Genomic DNA, 23,530 nt, shown 5'->3' on the forward strand with positions numbered 1-23,530 from the left:
CAATGCAAAGTAAACAAGGCGCACTCGGAAAATCAACTTCGTTTAAACTCGATCGATTTGATCAGCTGGCGAGTGGGGATTCCCCTCGTCGGGTTTGCCCCCTTTCTTCTTCTTCACGCGTCGATTCTGGAACCAAATCTTCACTTGTTTCTCGCTCAAGTCGAGAAGGTGCGCGATCCGAATCCGCCGCAGTCGTGTGAGGTACATGTCAGCGTGGAATTCGCGTTCCAGTTCGATCAACTGGTGACCGGTGAAAGCCGTGCGCATCCTTTTCTTATCCGCGTCCTGTTTCTCCTGGTCGTTTTGCTCCGCAGCGCCTCTGGTGACGTTATATCCGTGTCCAGGTGCCGGATGTTTGGGAGACAATCTCGTTTGCAATGCCTCCCGCTGCTGGTGAACGGAATCGCTGTAGCCAAGTGGAGCGAAAGGCGGGAAAACACCAGGCGCTGCACCTTGAAACATGTGAGGAAACTGGAGGCTTTGCGCGTTGACTTGTTGTTGCTGCTGTTGTTGACGCTCAAGACTTCTCTGGTATTGTTGCCACTGTTGAGACAGCTTGTCTGTAAAGTTGGTGGCAAAATTTGGTGCGCTCGGATGCATGGCTCCGTGCATGCTTAGGGCAGACAAAGTTGCATAAGCTGCTGCCGCCCGCTGGTTAAACTGTTGTTGGCAATGTGGCGGCAAGTGTTGAGCTTTGGAAAGTCCAGTGCCTTGGTTTAAACATGTGTTGTAACTGGGCTTGGAGTGATGATGACTCTGAGTCTCCCTGAAATGTCCACTCGCTTCCTGTGTTGGACTCGGAGACCAACAAACTCTTTGTTCCTCGTGAGAAGTCGGTGACGAACAACTTGGAAACTCGTCACTTTTTCGTGGCACCCTTCTGTCGCACGAACTTCCATTCTGGAAAGATAAATCAGTTTTATTTTTCATTAACGTGAAAATCTTTGCTAGCGATTCATAGTATGTTCATTTTGTTATAGTATTTATAACGGACTTAGCATTGAAACAAAGGAATTAACATATCCAATACATACGAATAAATACAAAATATATTTTATGATAATGCGAAGTCAAATTGTTTTTTATAACCCTGACGTCATCAAACATGACGTAGTTTTACGGCAATTAGAGCAATGTATCTTAGAATAGCAAGGATTTAATTCTGAAATCCACTTACCCAATGCTTTGGACTCGACTGATATGTCGGAGGAGAGGGAGGTAGTTCTAAGTGTTCCGGTTTTAGTTTTTCCCCAGATTTGGGGCAGTAATCACGTTTGATGAGAGATTCGATTGAGAAGGAGTGGGGGACGTTAGCTTCACCGTCTCGGTTTTCCATTTTGGTAAGTTGCATTTCGCGAACGTGCAGCACACCTTTCAACATTTTTACACAAAACCTGAAATAACAAAATATAATTTTCTCTTAAAAGTTTCAAGGTAAGTCATCTGGTAATTCCGGGAAACTCCCATTTTAGCCCTAGGATCACAACGATTCCCACCCTTTGCAACATATTTTTCCATAAATAATAGTAATTTGCGCCGTTGGCTGCACTTGGCAACACGAACTGCACTTGACCACTGCCTAAAATAGCCATATATCCAACTTTTCAATCTTTCGATTCAGATTTGTTCATGATTAATTTCTCAGAAAACAAATGCGCTTTGATGCAAACTGACATCCTATGATCGGTGACTGCGCCAAAAAAGCTTTAAAACTGTTTGTTCTATTTCTCTTCTAACTCACTTTCCGCCAATTCACAGATATTTAATTAAATTCAGCGCAAAATTGCAAAACAAACATTGCGTAAGTTCGTCACGCAAAACTTTGTCGCAAAACTAAAATAACTGCTGATAGCTGAATGAATCAATTGCAAACAAACTGGGGCGATTATAAACCGGGAGGTGCCTTTTTCGTGGCCGATTGCCGCCCAGATCGCGTAATTGGCATCTAAGCGATGCAATAAATTAGCCCTGATACGTGATCAACCCCGCAAAGCTGCTTAAGATCGGCGCGCGGACCTCCTCTATCGCCAGGGCGTCGCGAGATGGATTAGTATATTATCGAGATGTGGTGGCGCTTGTCGGCCCTGGGAAAATTCCGACATCAACTTGTTCATATCCACGTAAGCTGCGGGAGAACGACGGGCGATCGGACACTTGCTGGGACCGATTGGAAAGCGATTCGCATTGTTACGCCATTGTTCTACATTGATTGTCGGTGGTGCTGGCGTGCGCGACACTCCCTACGCTCGACGGAACCTTGGTTTGAACAAACACTTCTCAAGGCGTCCAGCAACGCTTCGCGTCCTTAGAGAAGGAACCTGTCGTAGCTGCAAGCCGCTTTTATTGATCATGCAACACACACTCATTTCTCACGAATATTTCCACCATCACTGCTGGGGCGATCGTCGGGATTGAGGTTGTTTGTTTGCTTGTTCATCGCCCACTTAATCAATAGCGTAAGTATGGTATCCTCTGGGGCCAACGGAAGCACGCGGTGCAGCGACTTTGAATGCATTGCAATGTGGGCTAATACGTTTTTCCTGCATTACTCTGGTATCGCCGCCGGATTATATACAGATTTCCATAGCGCTAATAGACCGAACGACAACAAGTCAAATCTGCTGTGCGAACGATATGGATTACAATCAAATCAAATTCAATTGACGCGCTGTTCAATTGAGCAAAATTACATTGATTCAAACCCCGTTGCTATATTATGAAAGTAAAGTTGTTCTATCAAAAATATCCGCTTTGGTCAAAGAGTGTTTTTCATTTACCTTTGAAGCTAACCTTCCATCAAAAAACATAGCCGCAAACTACGAAACAATTTGTTTGTCTGGTGTAATGTTTTGTAATGTTATAACTTTTAAAAGCAATGTCGTGATTCTTTATTCACAGTGTAATGCCGGTACAATACACATATAACATCTTGTTCCGTTTTTTTAATGATGATTCTGAATATTTTTTATCTTTTTGGGATAAGTAGACCTTACATGATAATAAATAACACACAGTTAAACTTCCTAACATTTGTAGGGTCGCATGGGTTCATGTTTATCAAAGAACGTCATTCGTTGGGTTACTATATAGAGTATTAACACTTCTGAAAATTCATGTTTTTACGTTTTTCTTTTTGTTTTTAGTTTTGTTGTTGCTTCGAAAATGCAGCAATAATACGCCTATAGCTTGTAAGAGACAGTTCGGTTGCGATATTAATAAAAATGGAGTTGTTGACTCTCTGCCTGACAACATAGAGGTACTTGCCAAAACGTTCGTCATAGGTTTATTTCACTAATTTGACAGTTTTGTTTCCAAATAGCTTAAATGTCATAATATTATTATCTAAACCGGTATTTCACTAGGTCATCACACAAAGCAGCGATACCCACAGGCTATGTGTAATAAGTGCATAAAATACCTAATATATTTCAAATGCAAATGTCTTATACATATATTTATATCTTCTGTTTAAAACGTTAGAAAAAACAAACAATTGCTGTGAAAATGTTCGTCTGCTGGAATCATCTTTTAAACACAATGCAAGGTAATCGGATGATTTGTCAAGTGGTATATTCTCTCTCTGCAAGCAGCCCGATCATCCCTTCCTTGAACTCTCTTGCACGGATGCTTGCATGGGTTTCTCACGGCGATATGGTGCCTGTTTATATGTCTTAATGGACTTCGGGCGCTGCTATATTTGTTTGATCGCCGGCGACATCAGAGGACAACTTGCGCATAATACTGTGAAAGGAAAACGCATTAGTGTAATCGGCCAAACCCACAAGCACATTTATAATTGACAATATAATGTGGGTTTTATAATTTCAACAGTCTTATTTTGATTCCCTTGAGCTCCAGCATGAGCAATTTTAAATGCACAAAAAGATCTCAAAGTAGCCTTCTTTTTAACGTGTTTAATATAAGCCCGAAATCAGGCTTATATAATTTTTTTGTCAGTATTTTAGTATTTTGCTATGAAACTTGCGCTAAGAACTGTTTTCTGACATTGTCTTTCACAACAAAAACGGTTTGAGGACAAAATTTACATATTATACGCAGCTGAGTTTCTGCGCCAAGTATAGATTTCGATCATTGATAAAAAATGAGCCTAAACTTCAACATTTTAATTTCCAGATAAATTACACGTTTACCTTGTAAACAGAGGACTATAAAGGCTTAAATGCAATGGTTTAATGAAAAGTTAAGAAACAAACTTAATTCCGTTGTTCCGCTGTAAATTAGTGGTTCCATGTGCTTCGCGACGCCCTGGTGCGACATTTACATTGCAATGAATAAAAGCTTTGATTTGGGAATTTTTAAAACCAAGTTCTATTAGGAATATCTCTTATAATTTTTTGGTGAAATAGCTTTGTATAATTCTGCACAGCAAAAGCAAAGTTACGAACTCTTCAAAATCCATGGAAACAACCAGATGACAGTGTCGTAAATCCGATGATCGGAAGCAATAGATTTGCGCGAGCAGAATGAATACAAATACGCATTGTTTTTGTTTTGAAAGTATTACTTTAAATAACAATTTAATATAGAACTATGAGCGGTGTTTCAGTTTTGTACTTTTAATCCAAAAGTCTTTCAAACTTGCATTCGATTTTATGTTGACACACACACAGTAAAATTAGCCATTTTTAGAGACTTGTAGTAGTATTTGACCTAGTAGTATAGTTCTTTGTATACTAAAATGTCATGAAATTGATGGTCTTTCAAGCATCCAAAACACGATGTCGGTAAACATACAAGATGTACCGAACGGTACAGGCAACTGTAAAAGATGGAATGCGTTGAAAGAAAACCTAAATGTGGATGACAGCACGCTTGTGGATATTTTACTGTCAAACTATAACCAAGAGAAGTTTGAATGCAATTGGTTCAACAAAAGAGTGGAACATTTGCATGTTGGTAACCTTCTGGAAAAGTTGAACACCCAAAGAAGCTTCGGAGCATTGTTTTGTGATCTTGTCATTAAATTGGAAACACCTGTAATGATTCCAGATCCAACACATGATGCCATCAATCAAACAGTAATGTACGTACACAAAGGTGTGCTATGTGCCCTCCTTGGTGAACCATTTATTGCCCAGTTAAACAAGATCCAAGAAATTAAAAACGATATTACCTCAAACACCAGCGTTGCTAAGGGGATGGGTTCAGGTACTGAAAATGTTTTGACACTTCCAATGGGGTTTAAATATATTGTGGAATATTGCTATACTGGAGCTTTTTCCTCACTTGATGGAGTCGATGAGCAACAAGTGAAAATTGTCATTGATTCCATGGTTGAAAATGGCAACTTTAAACAAAAGATGTTGGCTCAATTGGCAGCTAGTACCCCAACAAATATATCACCCAGTCCAACAAGTGTGACAATAGATGAATCAAACACATCTAATTCCAGCAGCAAACCAAAAGTAACTGTAGCGTGTGACCTTGACGACATTCAGTCTGCGACTGGTCAAAGTCCAGAAGAAATTCTCGAAGTACGAAGAAAAAGAAAATCAAGATGCCCCAACCAAGACTTTTTGTGGTCTGATGGGTCAAACAGTGACAAAGAAGGTGATTATGATGAAAGCTTTATTCCTGATGAGATTTCAACCACCTCTAGTCATCCAGAAGACACCTCTGATCATCTGGATTCTGAAACAGAACTGAGTGAAGCTGCTGATCCAATGACAAAGGGTTGCATGTGCATTGAATGTGATAGATTTTTTATCAACAAAGCAAAATTGGAGGAGCATTTTAAAGACCATGAGGCCATCAAGCAAAAAGCTGCACTGCTGCCACCTAAAAGACGTAGAGGCAGACCAAAAGGCAGCAAAAACAAACCTGTTCCTTTGCCTGCTACAGACCTTCCAAAGCGCAAACGGAAGTCAAGAATTGATGTTTCAGATGAAATTGGAACAAATTCAAGGTCTTTTTCTGGTGGAAAACCGTTCAAGAAGACTATGGGTGAATGTTGTGGTGAAATTTTTTTCAGGAAGCACTCATTTGGTGTTCACATTTTTGAAAGCCACTCTGACATTATGGTGCAGTGTGCAATTTGTGCAGCATTCATCAACCTTGAAAGTCAGCTTGCTCATTATCAAACTGTTCACAATTACGGACCTTTCCCAGAGAACAACCAGCAAGTCCTGCAAAAGTACATAAATAACTTCACAGGCCAAGAAAATGTTACTGACCATAATGGTGATGAAACCAATTCCTTATTATCCACTGACAGAATTAGCAACAAAGCTATTGATGTGGTTGGCGGGTTTCACAATGAACACATGTTAAATGTCACTAATCAAAGTAGGGTGCCTTTAAACATAAATCAATGCGATGGCATCCCTGCTGACTTGAGCTTGTCTGGAGGTTTGAATTCCAGGTGGAATTCAGAAACAGTTTGTGTTGATTGTCGCCAGAAAATGTCCATACTTAAGTATGTTGAACATCTGCAAGTTCAATATGACCTCGCCAAGGCATCGATATGTGGTTCATCAAAGAGCAACAATTACAAATGTCTGTACATGAACTGCAAACTTTGTCCAACCTTTGAAAAGTCAATACACCTGTACACATTTTTTAGGACTCATATGGATCGCTACCACATTAAAAATGCCCTTGGTGACATGCGGGTTACTTGTACGGAGTGCGGCAGGACTGTGCTAAAGTATTATATGAAGAAACACTTGGAAAAGCATGCCAAGGGACCTGAAAAACTGTCTCTTGAAAATAGAGCTGTGGCGTGCGACGTTTGTGGCAAAACAGTGAAAAGGAGACGTTTAAAAATACACAGAAGGACGCACTTTGAACAATATCCTTGCCAGTATTGCAGTAAAGTTTTCAATCGCAGAGAAAACTTACACGTCCACATACGAATACACACTGGAGAAAAGCCATTTGTGTGTGACATTTGCGGCAAGGGGTTTAGACAGTACGTGGAATTACGCTTGCACAATAGAAGGCACAGAAAAGAAGAAGGTGCGAACGAAACCACAGAGAATGCTCTTGTGCTAGTTGCACCGAATACAACGGCAATGGATAATGAAGAGCACGATCACCAGTTCCACTCCCTTATGGGAGCAACCACGAACCAGACATTTCAATATAAATTGCACTGACGTTTGCTGTGTACTTACAAAATAATAATAGTTATGTGGAAATCAAATTAAATAACATGTTGCCATTCATTTCTTCTGTAAATTTTATTTGTGAGGACTTTTATTTTCTGCTTTTTTTATTTAAAACAATCTGACTGGATTTACCAATTTTAAAGTGTGTTTAAAAGTTGAAATTTGTTTTGTTTATCTATTTTGGCAATTTGCTTTTCTAGGTCTTGAGATTGTTTTTAAATACTTTAATGTTAAATATTTGAAACTTCCAACGATGAAATGAGTGATTACCAGAAAGTCAAAACTGCTAAACTCGTTTTTAAAGGAGAAAAAAGAAAGTAGGATTTTTGTATTATTTTACCTTGTTCATTTAAATATTCCATTACTAAAGGGGACATATAATATGAACTATTGTTTTTAATCGTAGCAGTTGGAATTTTTCCAGAATTTGTTACCAACTGTGCATGAAGCAAAACGTTTTCATATTTTTAAGAAACAAAGATAAGAAACACAAAAAGCACAAGAAACACAAGAAGGATGATGAGGAGAGAATCCGACGAGAAGAAGAAATCGCCAAAGACACAAAAGCCCATGGAGGGTGGTGGCGTGCAACAAAGATTGAAGAATTTAAAGGTTTCTTTTATTTGTTATTTGAAATAAATTTTATTTGGATAAGCTGTATGTACATACTGTAATTCAGTTTGTAAAACAACTATGTTAGGTTTATTGTTTCTTAAAACCTACTAATTTTTCTTACCAAGGATGCTTTTCTTGTTAAAAGTATTCTCGACATTTTGGTTACCGGTATTATTTCCCTATAACTTATTCCCAGGATCAATAGCAATTGAAATGGGGAAGCACATTTATGTGAGCGCAATGGACAATGGTATGTTCACATTGGGAGCCCCGAGACCAGAAGGAGAAGGTCCTGATCTCCCAGAGCAACTGACATGTGTTGTAGTTTCCGATCAAAAGTAAGAAAACAAATAGTTTTATTTTTCACCTATCCAGGACTGTGGTGTAACTTTTGAGAATGGTGGCTGTTTTCAGAATTGCTTTAAAGACTGGGTTTGGAAAGTATTTGAGTGTGGACAGACAAAATCAAGTTGTTGGCGTGAGTGATGCAATCAGCATTAAGGAACAGTGGGAACCAGTGTTTCAAGAGGTAAAATGCACTTTGTATGGTGGTATGTGACTGTACAAGTATTTAATCATTACAGAGCAAGTACTATATAACACTGGTGTATATTTAATTCAAGTTAAATAGTGAATGCTTACTTGCACTTCCATCTCATTTTTATCATCAAAAGTTTGAAGTATATTTCATATATTGCATAACAATCCACATAAAAAGAGAATTGCGCTAATTCTCTTGCAGAATAAACTGGCTCTCATGGCACCGAATGGCTGCTTTGTTTCTTGCAACAGTGAAGGAGATCTTGTTGCCACGAGTAGAAGTGCTGACAAGGACGAAATGATTCAAGTAAGTGGATTTATATTGTTTTGAAATATTATTTAAATCTTACTTGGGACCATTATGTGTGAGATCATACAGCCAGAACAAAATGAAAGAAAAAATTTGTATGCTTTTAAACACAGGAAGCAGTGGTGGTTTTTACATTAGTATATGAAACACTAGGCTTATGAAATAACCTAACTCCTTTGAATTCATTCACTTCTCATGATCAATTTGTGTCAATACTTGTGGCAGATCAGATCAATATCTGAAAAACCGAGAGATAAAAAGGATGATGACATTCCGGTAGAAGAAAAAGACGTTTCCAACATGAAGGAGTGTGAAGTTAACTATGTAAAGAAGTTTCAAAGTTGGCAAGTAAGTTGGACATTAACAAAAACTGCTCAGCTCCAAATTTCATGAGATATTTTATTCCTAAAGGATCAAAAACTAAGATTGTCTGAGGAAGATGCAAACCGACTGGATAAAGCGAAAACAGATGGCCTGCTTCATGAAGCGTTGTTGGACAGGTAAAGAAGAGTTTGGTGTTCTGAAGTTTCCAAGAAAATAATAACACTTCGTTTTTCAGGAGATCAAAGATGAAGTCAGATCGATACTGCATGTAAATCAAAACCTGATCGTTTTAGTTTTTTTTACTAGTTATTTGCAAAAGCAAAGGCTGCTTTGCAAGGTGGTTGTGTGTGGGCGGAGTGAATTTATTTCGGAGACAAGAGTTTCTGCTACGTCCAACACAACAGTGTACCACCATGAGATGTGTGTGGATATGTAAATCTACAACAACCAAATGACAATACAATACAATACTTCTAAACCGTGTGACGAATGTGCAGTTTTTCAATAAATAAATCTTTGTCGCATGTGGCGGTTTTATGGAGTGACATAATCGTACAGCAAAGGCTATAATTATTTTCCTCGATATGGAGACACAAACTGTTATCTTATCGATATGACGAGCCACCCATTTCTAACAGGGAAAAATAATAAAAACCGTAAAATTCATCAACCAGTGTGATTACTACTCAGTGTTGCGCGTTGGCGATAAAGTTGATTTTAGTTTCAGGTAATTGTGTGTTTTTGTGCGTTTTGATTTGTCGAAGCAAATTGTTAAAAACGGACGTTACTTGTATAACTTTGTCCGAAAAAGATTGCAGTCGTAAACGTTATATTTATGAACTGGCGCTGCTTCGTCCCGGAATCCCGCTTAACATAGCCGTTATGTACACGTGTCGAAACACTGTGTAATGTCATTGTCGGAACCCGTATAATGTCAATGATAGCCCTTAATAACATATTATATTTATACTTTCTTTCAAAAAACTTTGCAGTGAATGTTTTTCACGTTCCTTTAGTCAATGCAACCACAGTCACTAAATAAAGGTTTTGTTTGTTGAAACCTTTCAAGCCCATGTAATACTGCAATACTACTATAATGTTTTTACTTGACAAATATTCAACCCACAATAATTTTAAAACGTTGTTTTCAGTTAGTAGGAACAATGAATACATTTCTGTCTCGATTAAATGCACTCTTCGCATTTAGTCTGAGTGTTACTGCAGGTGTAACTTTTGCCTGTTTCCTCACAGCACATTTCACCGACTACACTGAAGATGTAAACATTGATGTCAATCGCATGATCGTGTAAGTGCACAAGTATGTGCTATGACATGTCAACAATTTAGCCAAATGTATAGTGGAACAAATTAGTCAAATAATTGCTAAATAATTATTTTTGCCTACAGAAAAAATATGGAAGAGTTTTATGTTGGAAAGAAACATGATTTGGGTCACATTCAATTCAGTCTCAAAGCCAGTATCCTTTTTATCTGCTGATCTAGTATACAGTGTTTTCATGATCTAGTATACAGTCATGTTCATCTTTTGATTCTGTGTCTATAATTTAAATCAGTTTAGTAAATCAATCCTACTAAAATCCAATATTTCCTTAAATAGTAATGCGCAAGATATGACACCGGTATTTAACTGGAACTGCAAACAGCTTTTCCTCTACCTGCTAGCGGAATATGAAACGGCAAACAATAAAGTAAACCAGATTGTATTGTGGGACAAAATCATCAAACGAGGTCAGAATGCAATGGTGAACTTGAACAAGATGAACACCAAATATTACTTTTTTGATGATGGTTCTGAGTTACGGTGAGTATTTTGATTGTTGTTATAAAAAAAGTGGGAAAAAAGCTGGCATTAAATTTGATAACCTGTTATAACAGAGGAAAACAGGTTACCCTTTCTTTGCACTGGAATGTGATCCCCAATTCTGGGTACTTATGGAGAGTCAGAGGGAATGGTAACTTGACTATTTCTCTGCCAGAAGAATATGGTACAGCACGACATTAACACATGAAATGTGTTGTTTTTTGGTGTGATTGAAGGGAAATTATCAAAGTGCTCAGTTTTCAAAGTTGCACTGGAAGTGCAGTGATAGTGCTGGAATTTAGTGTATTTTTATCCTGTTTGTATTGTGGGCACTCTTCCATTTTGCAGTGCAATTTGTTTCACCAAAATATAAAGCTTTGTGTGAGTTCTTGCTTTTTGTATTCCATAGTTTGTGCTATAGCATCTTACATAAAAAAATAGTTACGCTACTGTTGTGTTTAAACGTCTGTAACAATGGGGTCGTAACCAACACATTTTGTGGCAAGTAATACAACAATAAAAACTCATGTTGATTACCTAAATTCAAACTGCCAAATCAGCCATAGAAAATTAATTATAAACATATGGAGTGATACAGGGTATACAATACATAAATCTTGGGCATACAAATCATTGGATGCTGCAACGGACATCGATACATTTCCATCACAAACGGGACGCCGTACACCGACATGATGTTAAAATGGAACCGAACTAGTCAATGAGTTCGATTTGTCAATACAAGAATCTAAGCCCACCCTGTCCTCTCTAAAATCCAGAAACGAAATAACAAGGAACAAAATGGTAATTCATGATATACAAGGGATGTCACCATTTGCACTGACTACACCTGGAGGTCAAAACAGTGTGCACTGTCTGTAGCTCTTTCGAAAGAAATATTGGTTTTATGACAAGAATTGAGGGACTTTCTGCTAAAAAACAACTTCGAGCAGATGAAGGGTCGCGCTTGGTTTGTCGGAAGGTTTTGACGGAATTTGCATCACCAGCACGTACCCAACATCAAACCTGTCAAGAAAGTCCCGGTGAGACAACATGCTGCCTGCAGATCTGTCAGAACAAAACCGAGATCTTTGCTGGTCTATGTGAGACCAGAAGCCATGGTCTGTAAGACCGAAAATCACGATCTGTTTATTTGTGGAAAGAGTCGCAAATATATAGGGAGATCAGCAATGTGGAGCCAATAATATGAATTGTGTATAAGCTGCAGACAGATGGCCACTGTTTCGACGTAATAGGTCTCATCAGTGCAGCTGGTGTGACTTTCAGACGACTTTGCTGACCAAACGGCCAAGCAAAGACCTACTTTGTGGTGACTATACAATCACCGTCATCCGTTGGCTGCACTGATGAGACCTTTTAGGTCGAAACAGTGGCCATCTGTCTGCAGCTTATACACAATTCATATAGGGAGATATCAAAGTCGAGGCAAAGACAAAGAGATAATTGCTGCGATTACGCGACAAAGGAGACTCAGAAGAAGTGGCGCAGGTTGAAAGAGGTAACGCAAGCGAGATAACTAGCGATGGCGTCAGAAATACGGGGTGTAAATGTAAAAGAGTTGAAAGCAATTTCAAAAGACCAAGTTTAAACAAAATATTAAAAGGTTTCGAGTTATGACAAGCCAAAAATCCCAACACAGATACATTGTTGTGATATGTTTTCGTCATGCCAGACTGTTTACAACTCTACAAATAATATTTATCGCAAGACCAACTTCAGGATTAAAATTCCAAACATTGTTTGACAGATCCCCTACGGACAACGTAAAGCATTTAAACCGCGTTTCTTGGGCAATTGTGCGATAGCGTGGAACTGTTAAACCGCAACATTCGATAACATACTTCACTGGCAATCATTCCTTCCATTTCATAGTTTTGTGTTGTTTTTCCCCCGTTTACAAATCTTGCCCTTATCTAATTGCATAGGTGAGTATATTACGTCATAAATCGACCCGAAAAGGTTCTACAAATTCTTAGCGTGTTACACGCGCAGTGGAGAGATTTTCTTCATAGCAATGTTATACTCAAAATAATCAAGAAAGCGAAAAACCTGATAAGTCGCGTTGACGCGTTAACGTTTATAGTTTTCCAGTGAATAGTTGTGGGTGGTAAAACCAAACTTCACGTTTTCTAATCTTTTTGGTTATTGAGTGTATAGACCCTGAATAAGCATTGCTACACCGTCATATAATCCACACTGTATAACTCATAGTATATAATAAACCCGCACGGCAAGTTTGACAACAAACGTTGATTTCAAGCGAGTTTGGCGAACGCATATTATAACCAATGAGTTTCCAAGGTTCTGGTGAACTTTTTCTGACAGACTGTGTGTTATTTACCAATTAGAAAAAGCAGACCCTGATACGGCGAACGGCAGAATTTGAATTATTGGCTAATCGGAAGCATCGCTTGTTTTATATGTGACGTCACACGGTTTTGTATGTGACGTCACACACAAGTTCTGTCGAAGTCCATTTTCGCCTTCCATCCTTTGTAGCGTTCGCGTAGATTCGTGCCGACCTCCACCGGCTTCTCTTTAATATTTCCCCACATGTGACGCACGATGACGTCATCAGGAGCGACGTCTTCGTTTTGAAGTTGGTTATCGTTACGTAGGGAGTAGGGTGCAGGCTGAGGGGGAAAGGGCATGGTTAGAAAAATGTTGGGTATATAAAGAGGGTGCTGGGTTTTCTCTGAATAGAAATGCCAAAGCTATTATTCATTTCATTGAGCAGACGTTCCGAACACAACTTCGTTTACCATCAGTGCTAATTCGGAATTACTTGCGGCCGATGGGTTACTTTTTTCACAAAATAAATACGCACTCGCGACGAATTACAAGCTTTGGAATTGTTTGCTGCATAGTTCGTTAATTTGGTCGCTAGACGAATAAATGACCATGCATGCGCCTGACAAATCGCACGCTAGTGATGTACAAATGTCAATTTTAAGACCACGGTTTTGTCTGTCATTGCAGCATGTTTTTCAGTGTTTTAACATATTCTGAGGAGGGCGATCACCCCATTTGCCCCTGTGTAAAGCGCCCTCAGATTATGGCCATTAATTTTCCTTTCTATGGTTGGGTATGCCTGTCTTGTTACATAACAACAGGAAAATTTGCTCGGTGGCATATTAAACGTTTATTTTTTAAATTCTTGCTATGACTTTGACTAATTATGAGAAAACAGGAAGATTTCGCTTGATGTGAGTTTACGAAGGAAACTGTAATATTATTTACCACAATATTAGAATCTCCCTTTCCAAGTTTCCTTCTCATGAACCCTGTGACCCAAACATCATCCAAGTAAAGACGAGCCGTGCGTCGGGAGGCTTTGAAAAGTCCACGTACTGTTTTCACGGGGGCAACGTACATTCCACCTCTGCAGTAACAGGGCCAGGTATCGTTTGGGTACCATTCCTTTGGCATGTACCACTTGCTCTTTGCATTGCGACTTGGAATATCTTTATCCTGGTAGCTGTACGTGCATATGATGGGCAGGTCTTCATAGCAAGGTAGTGCATTGTGTGGCAATTGTGATGGGACGTAAGTACCTTCGATGTGCTTGATGAGGTTGGGAATGTGGACGAGCATGTCGTCGTCCACACTCGTGTACAAATCGTTTTCTTTCAGGTTTTCCGACGCCCACTGCATTCCAGCCAACACTTTCTCTGGAACTGAACTGCAGAAATAAAAGAAGCTAAGAATGTAGGGCGCATATTTTTATCTCACAGACCTTTTGAACATTTGCAAACATTATCCAAAGTATCCATAATCAATGTGTACATGCGGACCGCTAGGATGACTCGCCCGAGTTCTGTGATATAACAGTGGTGTGAAAGTAAGCTGGAATGGTTTGGAACGCCTGGATGAATTCTTGTATTAATACAACGCCAAGTGTATTTTTTCTATGTTAATTTATTCACTTATTTACTTAAGAAACCCCACCTAGTATGCGGAAACACAACGGTTTATTTGTGTAAATTTAATTGCTCCGTGTTTTCATGTTCGTGTTCTTTTACTTTTCATACATTATCTCTAAGATCTGACCTAGTTCGGCCTCCTATCCGTTCAGCTGCTCGATAACCATTTCTGGTTCTTAGTTGGACCTTTATCGTTTCATATAGGCCTATGTTACTGTAATAAAATGTGTGTAATATACGATGACGAAAAAAAATAAACTAATCTTGAATCCGGCAAGTATTTTTTTTTCCTTTTCCGCTTCAGAGTCTGACGCGTGTGCTTGGAAGAATTGGTTTTCCAAATTATTGACAGAAACTTACTTTGCACCATCGGCTTGATTCAGTTGCAAGATATCCCCAAACTTCTCACTTTCGCGCCTGACATCTTTTGTGACGTTTTTATCTTTCGACAAAGCTACGACGAAGACAAGATCGTTGCGGAAACTTCCGTGTGCTTTAATCGCTCCCCAGGTTTCGCGGATTGCGTTTCGTCGATCTTGGTTTTCAACCGCGCTCTTAACCAAATGCACGATCGCTGGAAAACATCATTGAGGTAAAACTAAAACGTTATCACCTGACGAGTATGTGGTGGGATTGGATTTGGTTCGCTAGCCAAGTTAAAACTGCGTCAACTCATATAGGGAGACTACACAACAGTGGGCAAGGTTGCCACGGATGTGAACCGAAAATAAGGGCTGAAAAGAAATGCAATTCACCTTCAATGTGGCGACTTATGATGATCTTTTTTGGTCGTAATAATTTAAGAATGGCAAATTTTATTGACAAAAAGCTATCTGGCAAAAGCCAAAGCATAATGAAAAAAGGGGACGCTTATGGCTAAAACCTTTTAAAATAGCCCAAAAACAAGACACAAATCAAAAGACACCTTAGAAAAAAAAAACGAGGAAGCTAAAAACGTCGACCATCAAAACATATTGACAAATATTAGAAATAATGAGAACGGTATATGGGTTTCCTGTGTATCGGGTAGGAAAGAAGATTTCATTTTCGAATTAAACTGAATATTGCGAGCTTTATACAAACCTAGTTCGGTAGCAGTACAGTTTTTAAAATGGTTTCTCTTCTTAACTGCCCACGGTTGAATGGCAAATGCTTCTATCTCTCTCTCCTCCGCCATATCCTGCACGTATTTTCCGCCCAATTCCGCTGCCTCCACATTTGTCGCTTTTGTTGCCGTCGCAAGAGGAACGCACGGACCTGCTTGACACAAAGGTGGCCGTTTGCATTCGCGCACCATGTTTTTTTGGGCATTTGACCGCCATGTTTTGCACATTTATACGAGTACATCCCGATGAAGACTGTTGCATAGCAAACGAAACGTTGATATTTATAAATAAATGCCAGAAGGGACTTTTTTTATTGGTACTCACGTATGCTTAGTATCGTACAAAGAATGTTAATTTCGGTTCCGCGTAAGCATTGTTTTCACAAAACTAGCAAACAAGACTTGCCTCGCGTTGGTTCAGTTGGTGTGATGCGCGTTAAGTTAACTACCATCGATCGAACCGCACTTTCTTCATTCCGTTGGTCAGCCAAACGTTGAATTCTGGCAAGTTTAAAAATTATAATTTTTTAAAATAATAAAAGTTCATCTTCACAATTAAAAAACGTCAATAGCGTTAATTGGAGGAGTGAACATTTACAGCAGTATTACTGTTCTGCCTGACTGCTGGTGCCCGATTCCCTTGCAGCCAAGTCAAACGTTGGTTTTTGACTGAGAGGCGTGGAATTTTCAGTCGCATACAAAGCCAACACAGCATGACGCTATCTATTCGTGCCCTAATAGTGACAAAACCATGAGCACGTTCATAAAATCTTAACCCATGATAACATAGAGCGCTACACATGTGAAAAGGTAGCGAACTTGTTCACAAAATACTCTGTACGCACGCAGTAGTTTATTTAAAAGTTACCCAGAGATGCCCTCGATCTGTAACCTAAAATGGGAACGACTGGTTAAAGGATACGATTTTCAACATTGTTTGATGTTTTAGTTTCTAAAAAAATACGGACTTTCGCGAGGTCCTCTCGCTTCATCAGATTTAAATAATAAGACTGATACGACTTGTTGTGTAATATTTATAGGCCGTTGTCTTTCAAACCACACAAATTCTACTAAATAGTGAAGATATCTTTGAAAATGAAAGCCAAAGCTAAAATGCTGTTAATCATTAGTAAACGTTTCGAACACTAACTGGGTTCATCACCAGTACTACAATGAGCGCATGCAAGAAAAGCGTCAGGGTAATGAAGGACTGAGCAGGCAGAAGGGAAACAGCAGCAGCAACAACGAGCAACAAGCCGGAGTGAAGATATAGTTCTCCTAATTTACAACGCCGTCTGTAATCACTTGTTGATCAACAATCATTTGTGTTTTCGTTGCACAAACGATCAACAATTAATAGAAAACTGTACCGTGTATGTGAAGTTTTATTAAAACAAAATAAACAATACTTACGCGATTTGGCAGCTTTTCTTGGTGCCAAGCAAATAGAAAATCGAAGCAAAAATGACAAAAAACAAAATGTTTGCAAAGTATAGTCGCTTCAGACAGCGGAAAAATGAAGCCATAAATCCCAGGACAGCGTTTTTTTTTCAGTACAAATTTAGGCTGTTGTTTAACCTGTTTCACATACCTACGTAGACCTACAAACTGAACCAGAAGCTAGTCAGTGCTCAACCAGAAATATTTTAGTCCAGTTGGCAACACGGTCCAATACGTTTGGTAAAAACTCTTTACGTTCAGACTCGGGTGATTGACAGAGCATGAGAAACTGATAGCTCTTATGTCTCACAGTAACCCTAACGCTCTGCAGTAACTATGCTGAGTTTTACTTGTCACACATAATTAAAATGGCTACTTTTGAACCAAAACAAAAGCAACAAAGCCTATTATGAAGTGGTCAAATGTTGAAAGCAAGTGAACTGTTTTAACATTTTTGTTGTATTTCGATTAATCTGACCACAGTTTTATACGTGTACTTTTATTCACCGACGTTTCAGCTATTCAAGCAGCCTAGTTGAATAGCGGTCGAAACGTTGGTGAATAAAAGGACGTTTATTTGTGCCAGAAAGACAAAGAAATTGAAATACGATATGCCTGGCAGCAACACAATATTTATGTTTTTTACTAGGCTGCGAACTGTACAAATGGTCAAAAAGTGTTGTTTAAGTTTGAGCGTTATTGTTAACAATCAACTTAGCAAACATATTCCAGTGAACTAACAAATGTAGGACTTATTTTATTTAAACTATTACCAAATTAAAATGCAAAAGCAACTAACAATTTCTCGGCATGTTATACCATATTCCCTTGACAAAATAATACTTTTTAACAAGGAACAGAAACTGAGTCTTTCAAATCATTCATTCACTCATATGTGGCTTAATATTAATAGCCCAAATACTAATGATTGCTGTCAAATTGACGTGACCAAGCCAAACTGACACTACACTACAGTCTGTACATGTGCATGCCCACACATAATAAGTTGTCATGACACAGCTTTTCGTAATGTAATGATCACTGCGGAAATACGTTAGGAAAATTGCAAAAACGCAACTGTCAGTGGGCACGAATTGCTTGAAGCATCACAGCCCGGTGTTCACAACCAATGACCCCAAAAGCTGGGTTTGGTGCAATTTCACCACATTAAATCAATATAAAAAAAGCACATGGTACCGCATATATTAAGGAATAGGTTCACAGGCTTCGCAGCTAAGGCATGCTAAACTGTTAAGGAATAGTTTACAGTGGCATATATTGAAGTTGAAGTTAAAGTCCAGAATCTTGTGTGCCACAAAGAGAATATAAAATAAAAACAGAAATGTGCGTTGAATTATCTGACAACGATGAATGAAGTTAGGTTTCCACGCATACAAACTTTCATGTCAAAAAGTGTTTTTTTTACTGATAGCTTCCGAGGGCTAATGATGCTGTCTATCGTTTTTTTTCGGGGATAAACAATTATTTCCAAAAGCGTTTTAGCACCACAGCGCCACATGTGGCGGTGATTCGTCATTCCAAACCGGTTACGACCGCCCGAAACGAACACACGTCCCGTTCAAATCTACATTCCAGTCTTTGTAGCGCTGACGTAACAACTCCGTGACGTCGACTGGTTTTTCAGCTATATTGCCCCACATGTGACGAACGATGACGTTGGTGGGATCTACGTCATCATGCATCAGATGGTAGTCGCTGCGTTGTGAAAATGGTGCGGGCTGTTAAACGGAAAAAACTGGCTTACGTGACGCGATGGCAAAAAAACAAATCGAACTTACCGCAATGTTGCAATCTCCCTTTCCAAGTTTCCTTCTCATGAACCCTGTGACCCAAACATCATCCAAGTAAAGACGAGCCGTGCGTCGAGAGGCTTCGAAAAGTCCACGCACTGTTTTCACGGGGGCAACGTACATTCCACCTCTGCAGTAACAGGGCCAGGTATCGTTTGGGTACCATTCCTTTGGCATGTACCACTTGCTCTTTGCATTGCGACTTGGAATATCTTTATCCTGGTAGCTGTACGTGCATATGATGGGCAGGTCTTCATAGCAAGGTAGTGCATTGTGTGGCAATTGTGATGGGACGTAAGTACCTTCGATGTGCTTGATGAGGTTGGGAATGTGGACGAGCATGTCGTCATCCACACTCGTGTACAAATCGTTTTCTTTTAGGTTTCCCGACGCCCACTGCATTCCAGCCAACAGTTTCTCTGGAACTAAACTGCAGAAATAGAACAAACAAAATATAAATTTGATTTGCCGGTCGTCATACACTTGACGTAATATGATAAGGTGTTCTCGTGGTAATTATAGTAGAATTTTGCAGAAGGCTTCTTCCTGACTTGTGCCAGAATTTGACCTATGATTACTCAGTGTCTTGATACCACCGACACCAGTTTATTAAGATAGGGATTTAATTGCTTGAAAAAATATTTTTTAGATTAATATCAGCCAGTTTATTACAAAATAAAAATTCGATTTCGCCTACATAGGCACCATCAGTTTCCTATTCAAATACGTGGCAGTGTTTGTAAGCCACGTTATTCCTTAGATCGTCGGTACTTTAAACAAATCCATGCAAAACTTATCCATCACACCCTGCACTGTCCAGCTGATTCAACATCAAAATATCCCCGAACGTATCGCTCTCGCGTTTAACGTCATCATTGACGTCACCATCCTTTGACAATCCAGTGATGAAGGCAAGGTCTATGCGGAAACCTCTGTGCGCTTTAATCGCTCCCCAAGTTTCGCGGATTGCGTTTCGTCGATCTTGGTTTCCAACCCCGCTTTTAACCAAGTGCACGATCGCCGATGGAGCGTCGTCTGTAAATACAAGAGGATGAAATGGTTTAGTCTGACTCCTTTGTACCCGTTTGGGTCCGCGGATAACAAAATATTGTAATTATGTGAACCCCCCGATGAAAATTATAATGACCATTTTTATGGTACTGACCCTGTAAAATACGATTTTATCCCTGAAAGTAGAAGAATTCAGAATGGAGCCCAATAATAGATCACTGTAGTCCCATAAGGGTCCATGGACATCCAATTTAGAAACACTGCTGGCCTACACCAGCAGCAGTGACGCGTTTTCACGAAAACACCAAAGAACGAACATTGTATCGTTTAGTACCAGTTGAACATTATGCTGATAGGTCGTATCAATCAAACCTGATGAGAGGTTGCACTTTTTAAGGTAGTCCAAACTTCCAACAGTCCATGGTTCGGTTACAAACGCGGTTAGATCGCGTTCTTCATTCATGTCTTGCATGTACTTTCCCCCGATCTGTTGCCCACTTGACTTTGCAGCAGAAATATGCGGAGTTAGGATCGGGTAGCAAGATGCCGCAGACACTTAACACAATATAAAACACTTTGTTCTGTAAGCTGCATATACGGATGGCCACTGTTTTGACCTATAAGCGCTCAGCAGTGCAGCCTGGTGTGACTTCTACATGTAGAAAACTTGTATATAGAGAGTTACTAGGCCTGACCTAGATTATTGCGCAATCATTGTTGTCTAGATCAGTCCTAGCAATCACTCTTTGCAAGACTTTTAGTGACACGGTCCCAAGATCAATCAAAGCTGTAAGTTCGATAAAAACATTTCTATACGGAGACTACTAATTTATTTAAAACTGATAACTGGCGTTCATATTTAGGATATACATAATATTTTCCAGTTAAATTGCTTGCACTCCGGAAAACGTTGGTGGTTAAAATCCGGTGCGTGGATCAATATTATCATGTGGTTGGTGATGAAACTGCGGTTGGCATGTGCGGGTGGTACATTAGCATATCTCAAAAGTTATTGAACTAATTTATGTTTTACAATCTTATTACCGAGCAAAGTAACATGATTAGTGTATTACATAGCTAACAAATAGTGTTATTCTTACGAAAATCGTTTAAAAATTTCTTAGAAAAAGAAGTACCGTTTGTTGTTTGGGTTACCCTATCCACACATGCTGGTGCACCATCACTTCCATATAACCTATAATAATTAATAATCGTTTTAATGTTCTATTTGCATGTATGTAGCTTGCTACAATGCTACAAAATGATTCATAATATCATTTATGTGGACAGGGTTAGGAATGCTATTTCTTTAAACTGACTTAAGTATTAATTTGCATGCCATGGATTAACTTGTCAAGCCTCGAGTTTCAGACCTTTCACCAGTAAACCGGATACCACGTGCTGGGCAACGCGTACAATACATTAATTCAGCACACGATAACGGCACAGGGACATACAGTTAAAAGCAGGCAGGATATACCATGACAAGTATTTAGGGCCTATACTTATATTCCTACATTCAATGTATTCAACGTATTTCTTGCCAATATTCCCAGCACATATACATAGCCTACACGAATTAGCAAAACCTTTTTTTAGCAGGCTATTGTGGCATACGTTCTCAAGCATCTCAGAAAGATGCAACAAATACAGAATAACTGCCCTAATGGGTCTATAAAATTGTTTAAAGTTCACGCAACAGTATTTAGTACTTCGTTTAGTTGTTGCTTACTAACCTTGTATTGGTTTCTTGTTTGAAATGGACGTACACAAACAACACAAGGGTAGTTAGAAGCAAAAAGAACAAAAGTTGTCCTCTTTTTCGACTGCCACAAATCCATTGCCAAATTGCTTGTTTCATTTACTCACTTACACTAAACACCGAAGTCTACGGCCTAGGCAACAATTCAACACAATGAACAAAAATAACAAAACCGCAGACCATACACTATTGTGACGCTACAACCAACCTTTGTGATTTTTAGACCGCTTGTTTGATCACGCTACTCACCCATGAAATACGTCAAATACACCATACGCACTCAGCGGCAACTTCTTCTTCCATGCTAATGCAAATATTTCGCCTTTCACAGGGAAGTAAGCCGCTGTCTTACGCCTGTCAGAACTTTCAAACATCGTGATATATATGGTTCGTGCTGTACTACGAAACCCACTGAAATCCTTTCAGATTTGTTGACTCAGAAATGCAACAGTTTCCTACCCGAGTTTTGTCAGTTGCCATCACTTTACTCCTTGGTTCTTAACTTATTGTAATTCAGTTGTTATATCGGTAATCTTAATTGCAAGTACCCAAACCATCCACCTGCAACATCAGCCAATTCATTGCGTTGGTATAAAATTCAAGTAAAGGCATATTAAATAAATACACCCAAACCAAATGGGTACGGCTATTTTAAAACAGCGCCTCTCGACAGCGAACAGTATGCTAGTCAATATTGCGACACTATAGGGTTTTTTCTGCTGTAAATGTAACATGAAACTGGATCCGGCGTGCACTGCTGTTTTGAAGCTCATGTCCAATACCACAAAAAATAAAATGCCGATATGAATAACAGCCAGGTGATACGAAACAAATGTTTCATTCATCCTGTTGTAACCTAGATGAGCTTACCTGCTAAATACCACTGTGTGTAAAGCCTTATTATTGTCGGTACCAAGCATCAATGTGTTTTCATTTACCTCTATGTTGAAATCCGGGCGCGACTTAAACATACATCCAGCTTGCTATGGCTTCAATGTGAAACTCTTACATGGACAAATTGTTACTGATGCTGCCAGGCATATTTATTGCTTAATACTGCTCTTCTGGCAAACTTTATTGTATTTACGTTTCTCGACGTTTCGGCTATTATGCAACAGCCTTCATCAGGAGGAAGTATCTAAGTCTACCACAGTGGACAATTTGAGGCACATAAACAGAAACGCTAAAAAGAAAGAAGAAGTGAAACAACGAAAAAGCGATAAGGGCGAACACACCCTTATCGCTTTTTCGTTGTTTCACTGCCTCAAATTGTCCACTGTGGTAGACTTAGATACTTCCTCCTGATGAAGGCTGTTGCATAATAGCCGAAACGTCGAGAAACGTAAATACAATAAAGTTTGCCAGAAGAGCAGTCTTACATGGACAAATGGTAAACATCGCGCTTGATTAAAGTGCTCCAAAAAGGCCTGGTAACCACGTGATGACGCACCGTTATTAAACAATTGGCGGAAAATGCTAACACACCGGCACACAGACACGCACGTCGCAAACCTCGATCCACAAATAAGTCAATGTATAATGAAAATCTGTGCGAACGGTAAACAGTCAGGTGTGAACGAAGCAAACACCCGATGTTTCTGGTTACAAATTAAAATACAATACTAAATTATACAGTTAATGTTCACTTGAATTTCAATGTTACATAAACCAATGTGGATAGAGGATTGCAGCCTGGCTGTGTCCAAGTGTAGCATT

At 39.2% G+C, this 23,530-nt stretch overlaps 6 protein-coding genes across 6 annotated transcripts; 3 read left to right on the forward strand and 3 right to left on the reverse strand.

The window, feature by feature from the left end:
• Nucleotides 1-42: 42 nt before the first annotated feature.
• Nucleotides 43-1,381, reverse strand: LOC145910723 (uncharacterized). The gene is made up of 2 exons (XM_082997922.1): nucleotides 1,178-1,381; nucleotides 43-900 (listed from the first exon to the last, which is right to left on the reverse strand). The coding sequence occupies exons 1-2, from the start codon at nucleotides 1,379-1,381 to the stop codon at nucleotides 43-45; spliced, it is 1,062 nt and encodes a 353-aa protein (XP_082854048.1).
• A 3,274-nt stretch (nucleotides 1,382-4,655) lies between these two features.
• LOC145910485 (uncharacterized) lies at nucleotides 4,656-7,324 on the forward strand. The gene has a single exon (XM_082997624.1). It carries the CDS (start codon nucleotides 4,740-4,742, stop codon nucleotides 7,116-7,118), a length of 2,379 nt encoding a protein of 792 aa, XP_082853750.1. The 5' UTR covers nucleotides 4,656-4,739; the 3' UTR covers nucleotides 7,119-7,324.
• Nucleotides 7,325-7,328: 4 nt separating this feature from the next.
• LOC145910486 (protein FRG1-like) lies at nucleotides 7,329-9,437 on the forward strand. The gene is made up of 8 exons (XM_082997625.1): nucleotides 7,329-7,447; nucleotides 7,603-7,742; nucleotides 7,942-8,083; nucleotides 8,160-8,274; nucleotides 8,488-8,592; nucleotides 8,821-8,943; nucleotides 9,007-9,095; nucleotides 9,155-9,437. Exons 1-8 carry the CDS (start codon nucleotides 7,389-7,391, stop codon nucleotides 9,189-9,191), a joined length of 810 nt encoding a protein of 269 aa, XP_082853751.1. The 5' UTR covers nucleotides 7,329-7,388; the 3' UTR covers nucleotides 9,192-9,437.
• A 637-nt stretch (nucleotides 9,438-10,074) lies between these two features.
• Nucleotides 10,075-11,350, forward strand: LOC145911533 (signal peptidase complex subunit 3-like). Its single transcript, XM_082998917.1, has 4 exons — nucleotides 10,075-10,225; nucleotides 10,327-10,397; nucleotides 10,549-10,741; nucleotides 10,816-11,350. Exons 1-4 carry the CDS (start codon nucleotides 10,083-10,085, stop codon nucleotides 10,940-10,942), a joined length of 534 nt encoding a protein of 177 aa, XP_082855043.1. The 5' UTR covers nucleotides 10,075-10,082; the 3' UTR covers nucleotides 10,943-11,350.
• A 556-nt stretch (nucleotides 11,351-11,906) lies between these two features.
• LOC145911182 (beta-1,3-galactosyltransferase 1-like) lies at nucleotides 11,907-17,437 on the reverse strand. The gene is made up of 6 exons (XM_082998439.1): nucleotides 17,204-17,437; nucleotides 16,197-16,291; nucleotides 15,769-15,942; nucleotides 15,046-15,259; nucleotides 14,003-14,444; nucleotides 11,907-13,395 (listed from the first exon to the last, which is right to left on the reverse strand). The coding sequence occupies exons 1-6, from the start codon at nucleotides 17,314-17,316 to the stop codon at nucleotides 13,213-13,215; spliced, it is 1,221 nt and encodes a 406-aa protein (XP_082854565.1). The 5' UTR covers nucleotides 17,317-17,437; the 3' UTR covers nucleotides 11,907-13,212.
• A 747-nt stretch (nucleotides 17,438-18,184) lies between these two features.
• LOC145911523 (beta-1,3-galactosyltransferase 1-like) lies at nucleotides 18,185-21,943 on the reverse strand. Its single transcript, XM_082998904.1, has 6 exons — nucleotides 21,789-21,943; nucleotides 21,189-21,247; nucleotides 20,425-20,607; nucleotides 19,848-20,076; nucleotides 19,030-19,471; nucleotides 18,185-18,969 (listed from the first exon to the last, which is right to left on the reverse strand). The coding sequence occupies exons 1-6, from the start codon at nucleotides 21,911-21,913 to the stop codon at nucleotides 18,778-18,780; spliced, it is 1,230 nt and encodes a 409-aa protein (XP_082855030.1). The 5' UTR covers nucleotides 21,914-21,943; the 3' UTR covers nucleotides 18,185-18,777.
• Between the last annotated feature and the right edge of the window lie 1,587 nt (nucleotides 21,944-23,530).

The sequence above is a fragment of the Ascidia mentula genome, chromosome 8 (assembly GCF_947561715.1).
Source record: "Ascidia mentula chromosome 8, kaAscMent1.1, whole genome shotgun sequence".
In the NCBI taxonomy this organism is placed as follows: Eukaryota; Metazoa; Chordata; class Ascidiacea; order Phlebobranchia; family Ascidiidae; genus Ascidia; species Ascidia mentula.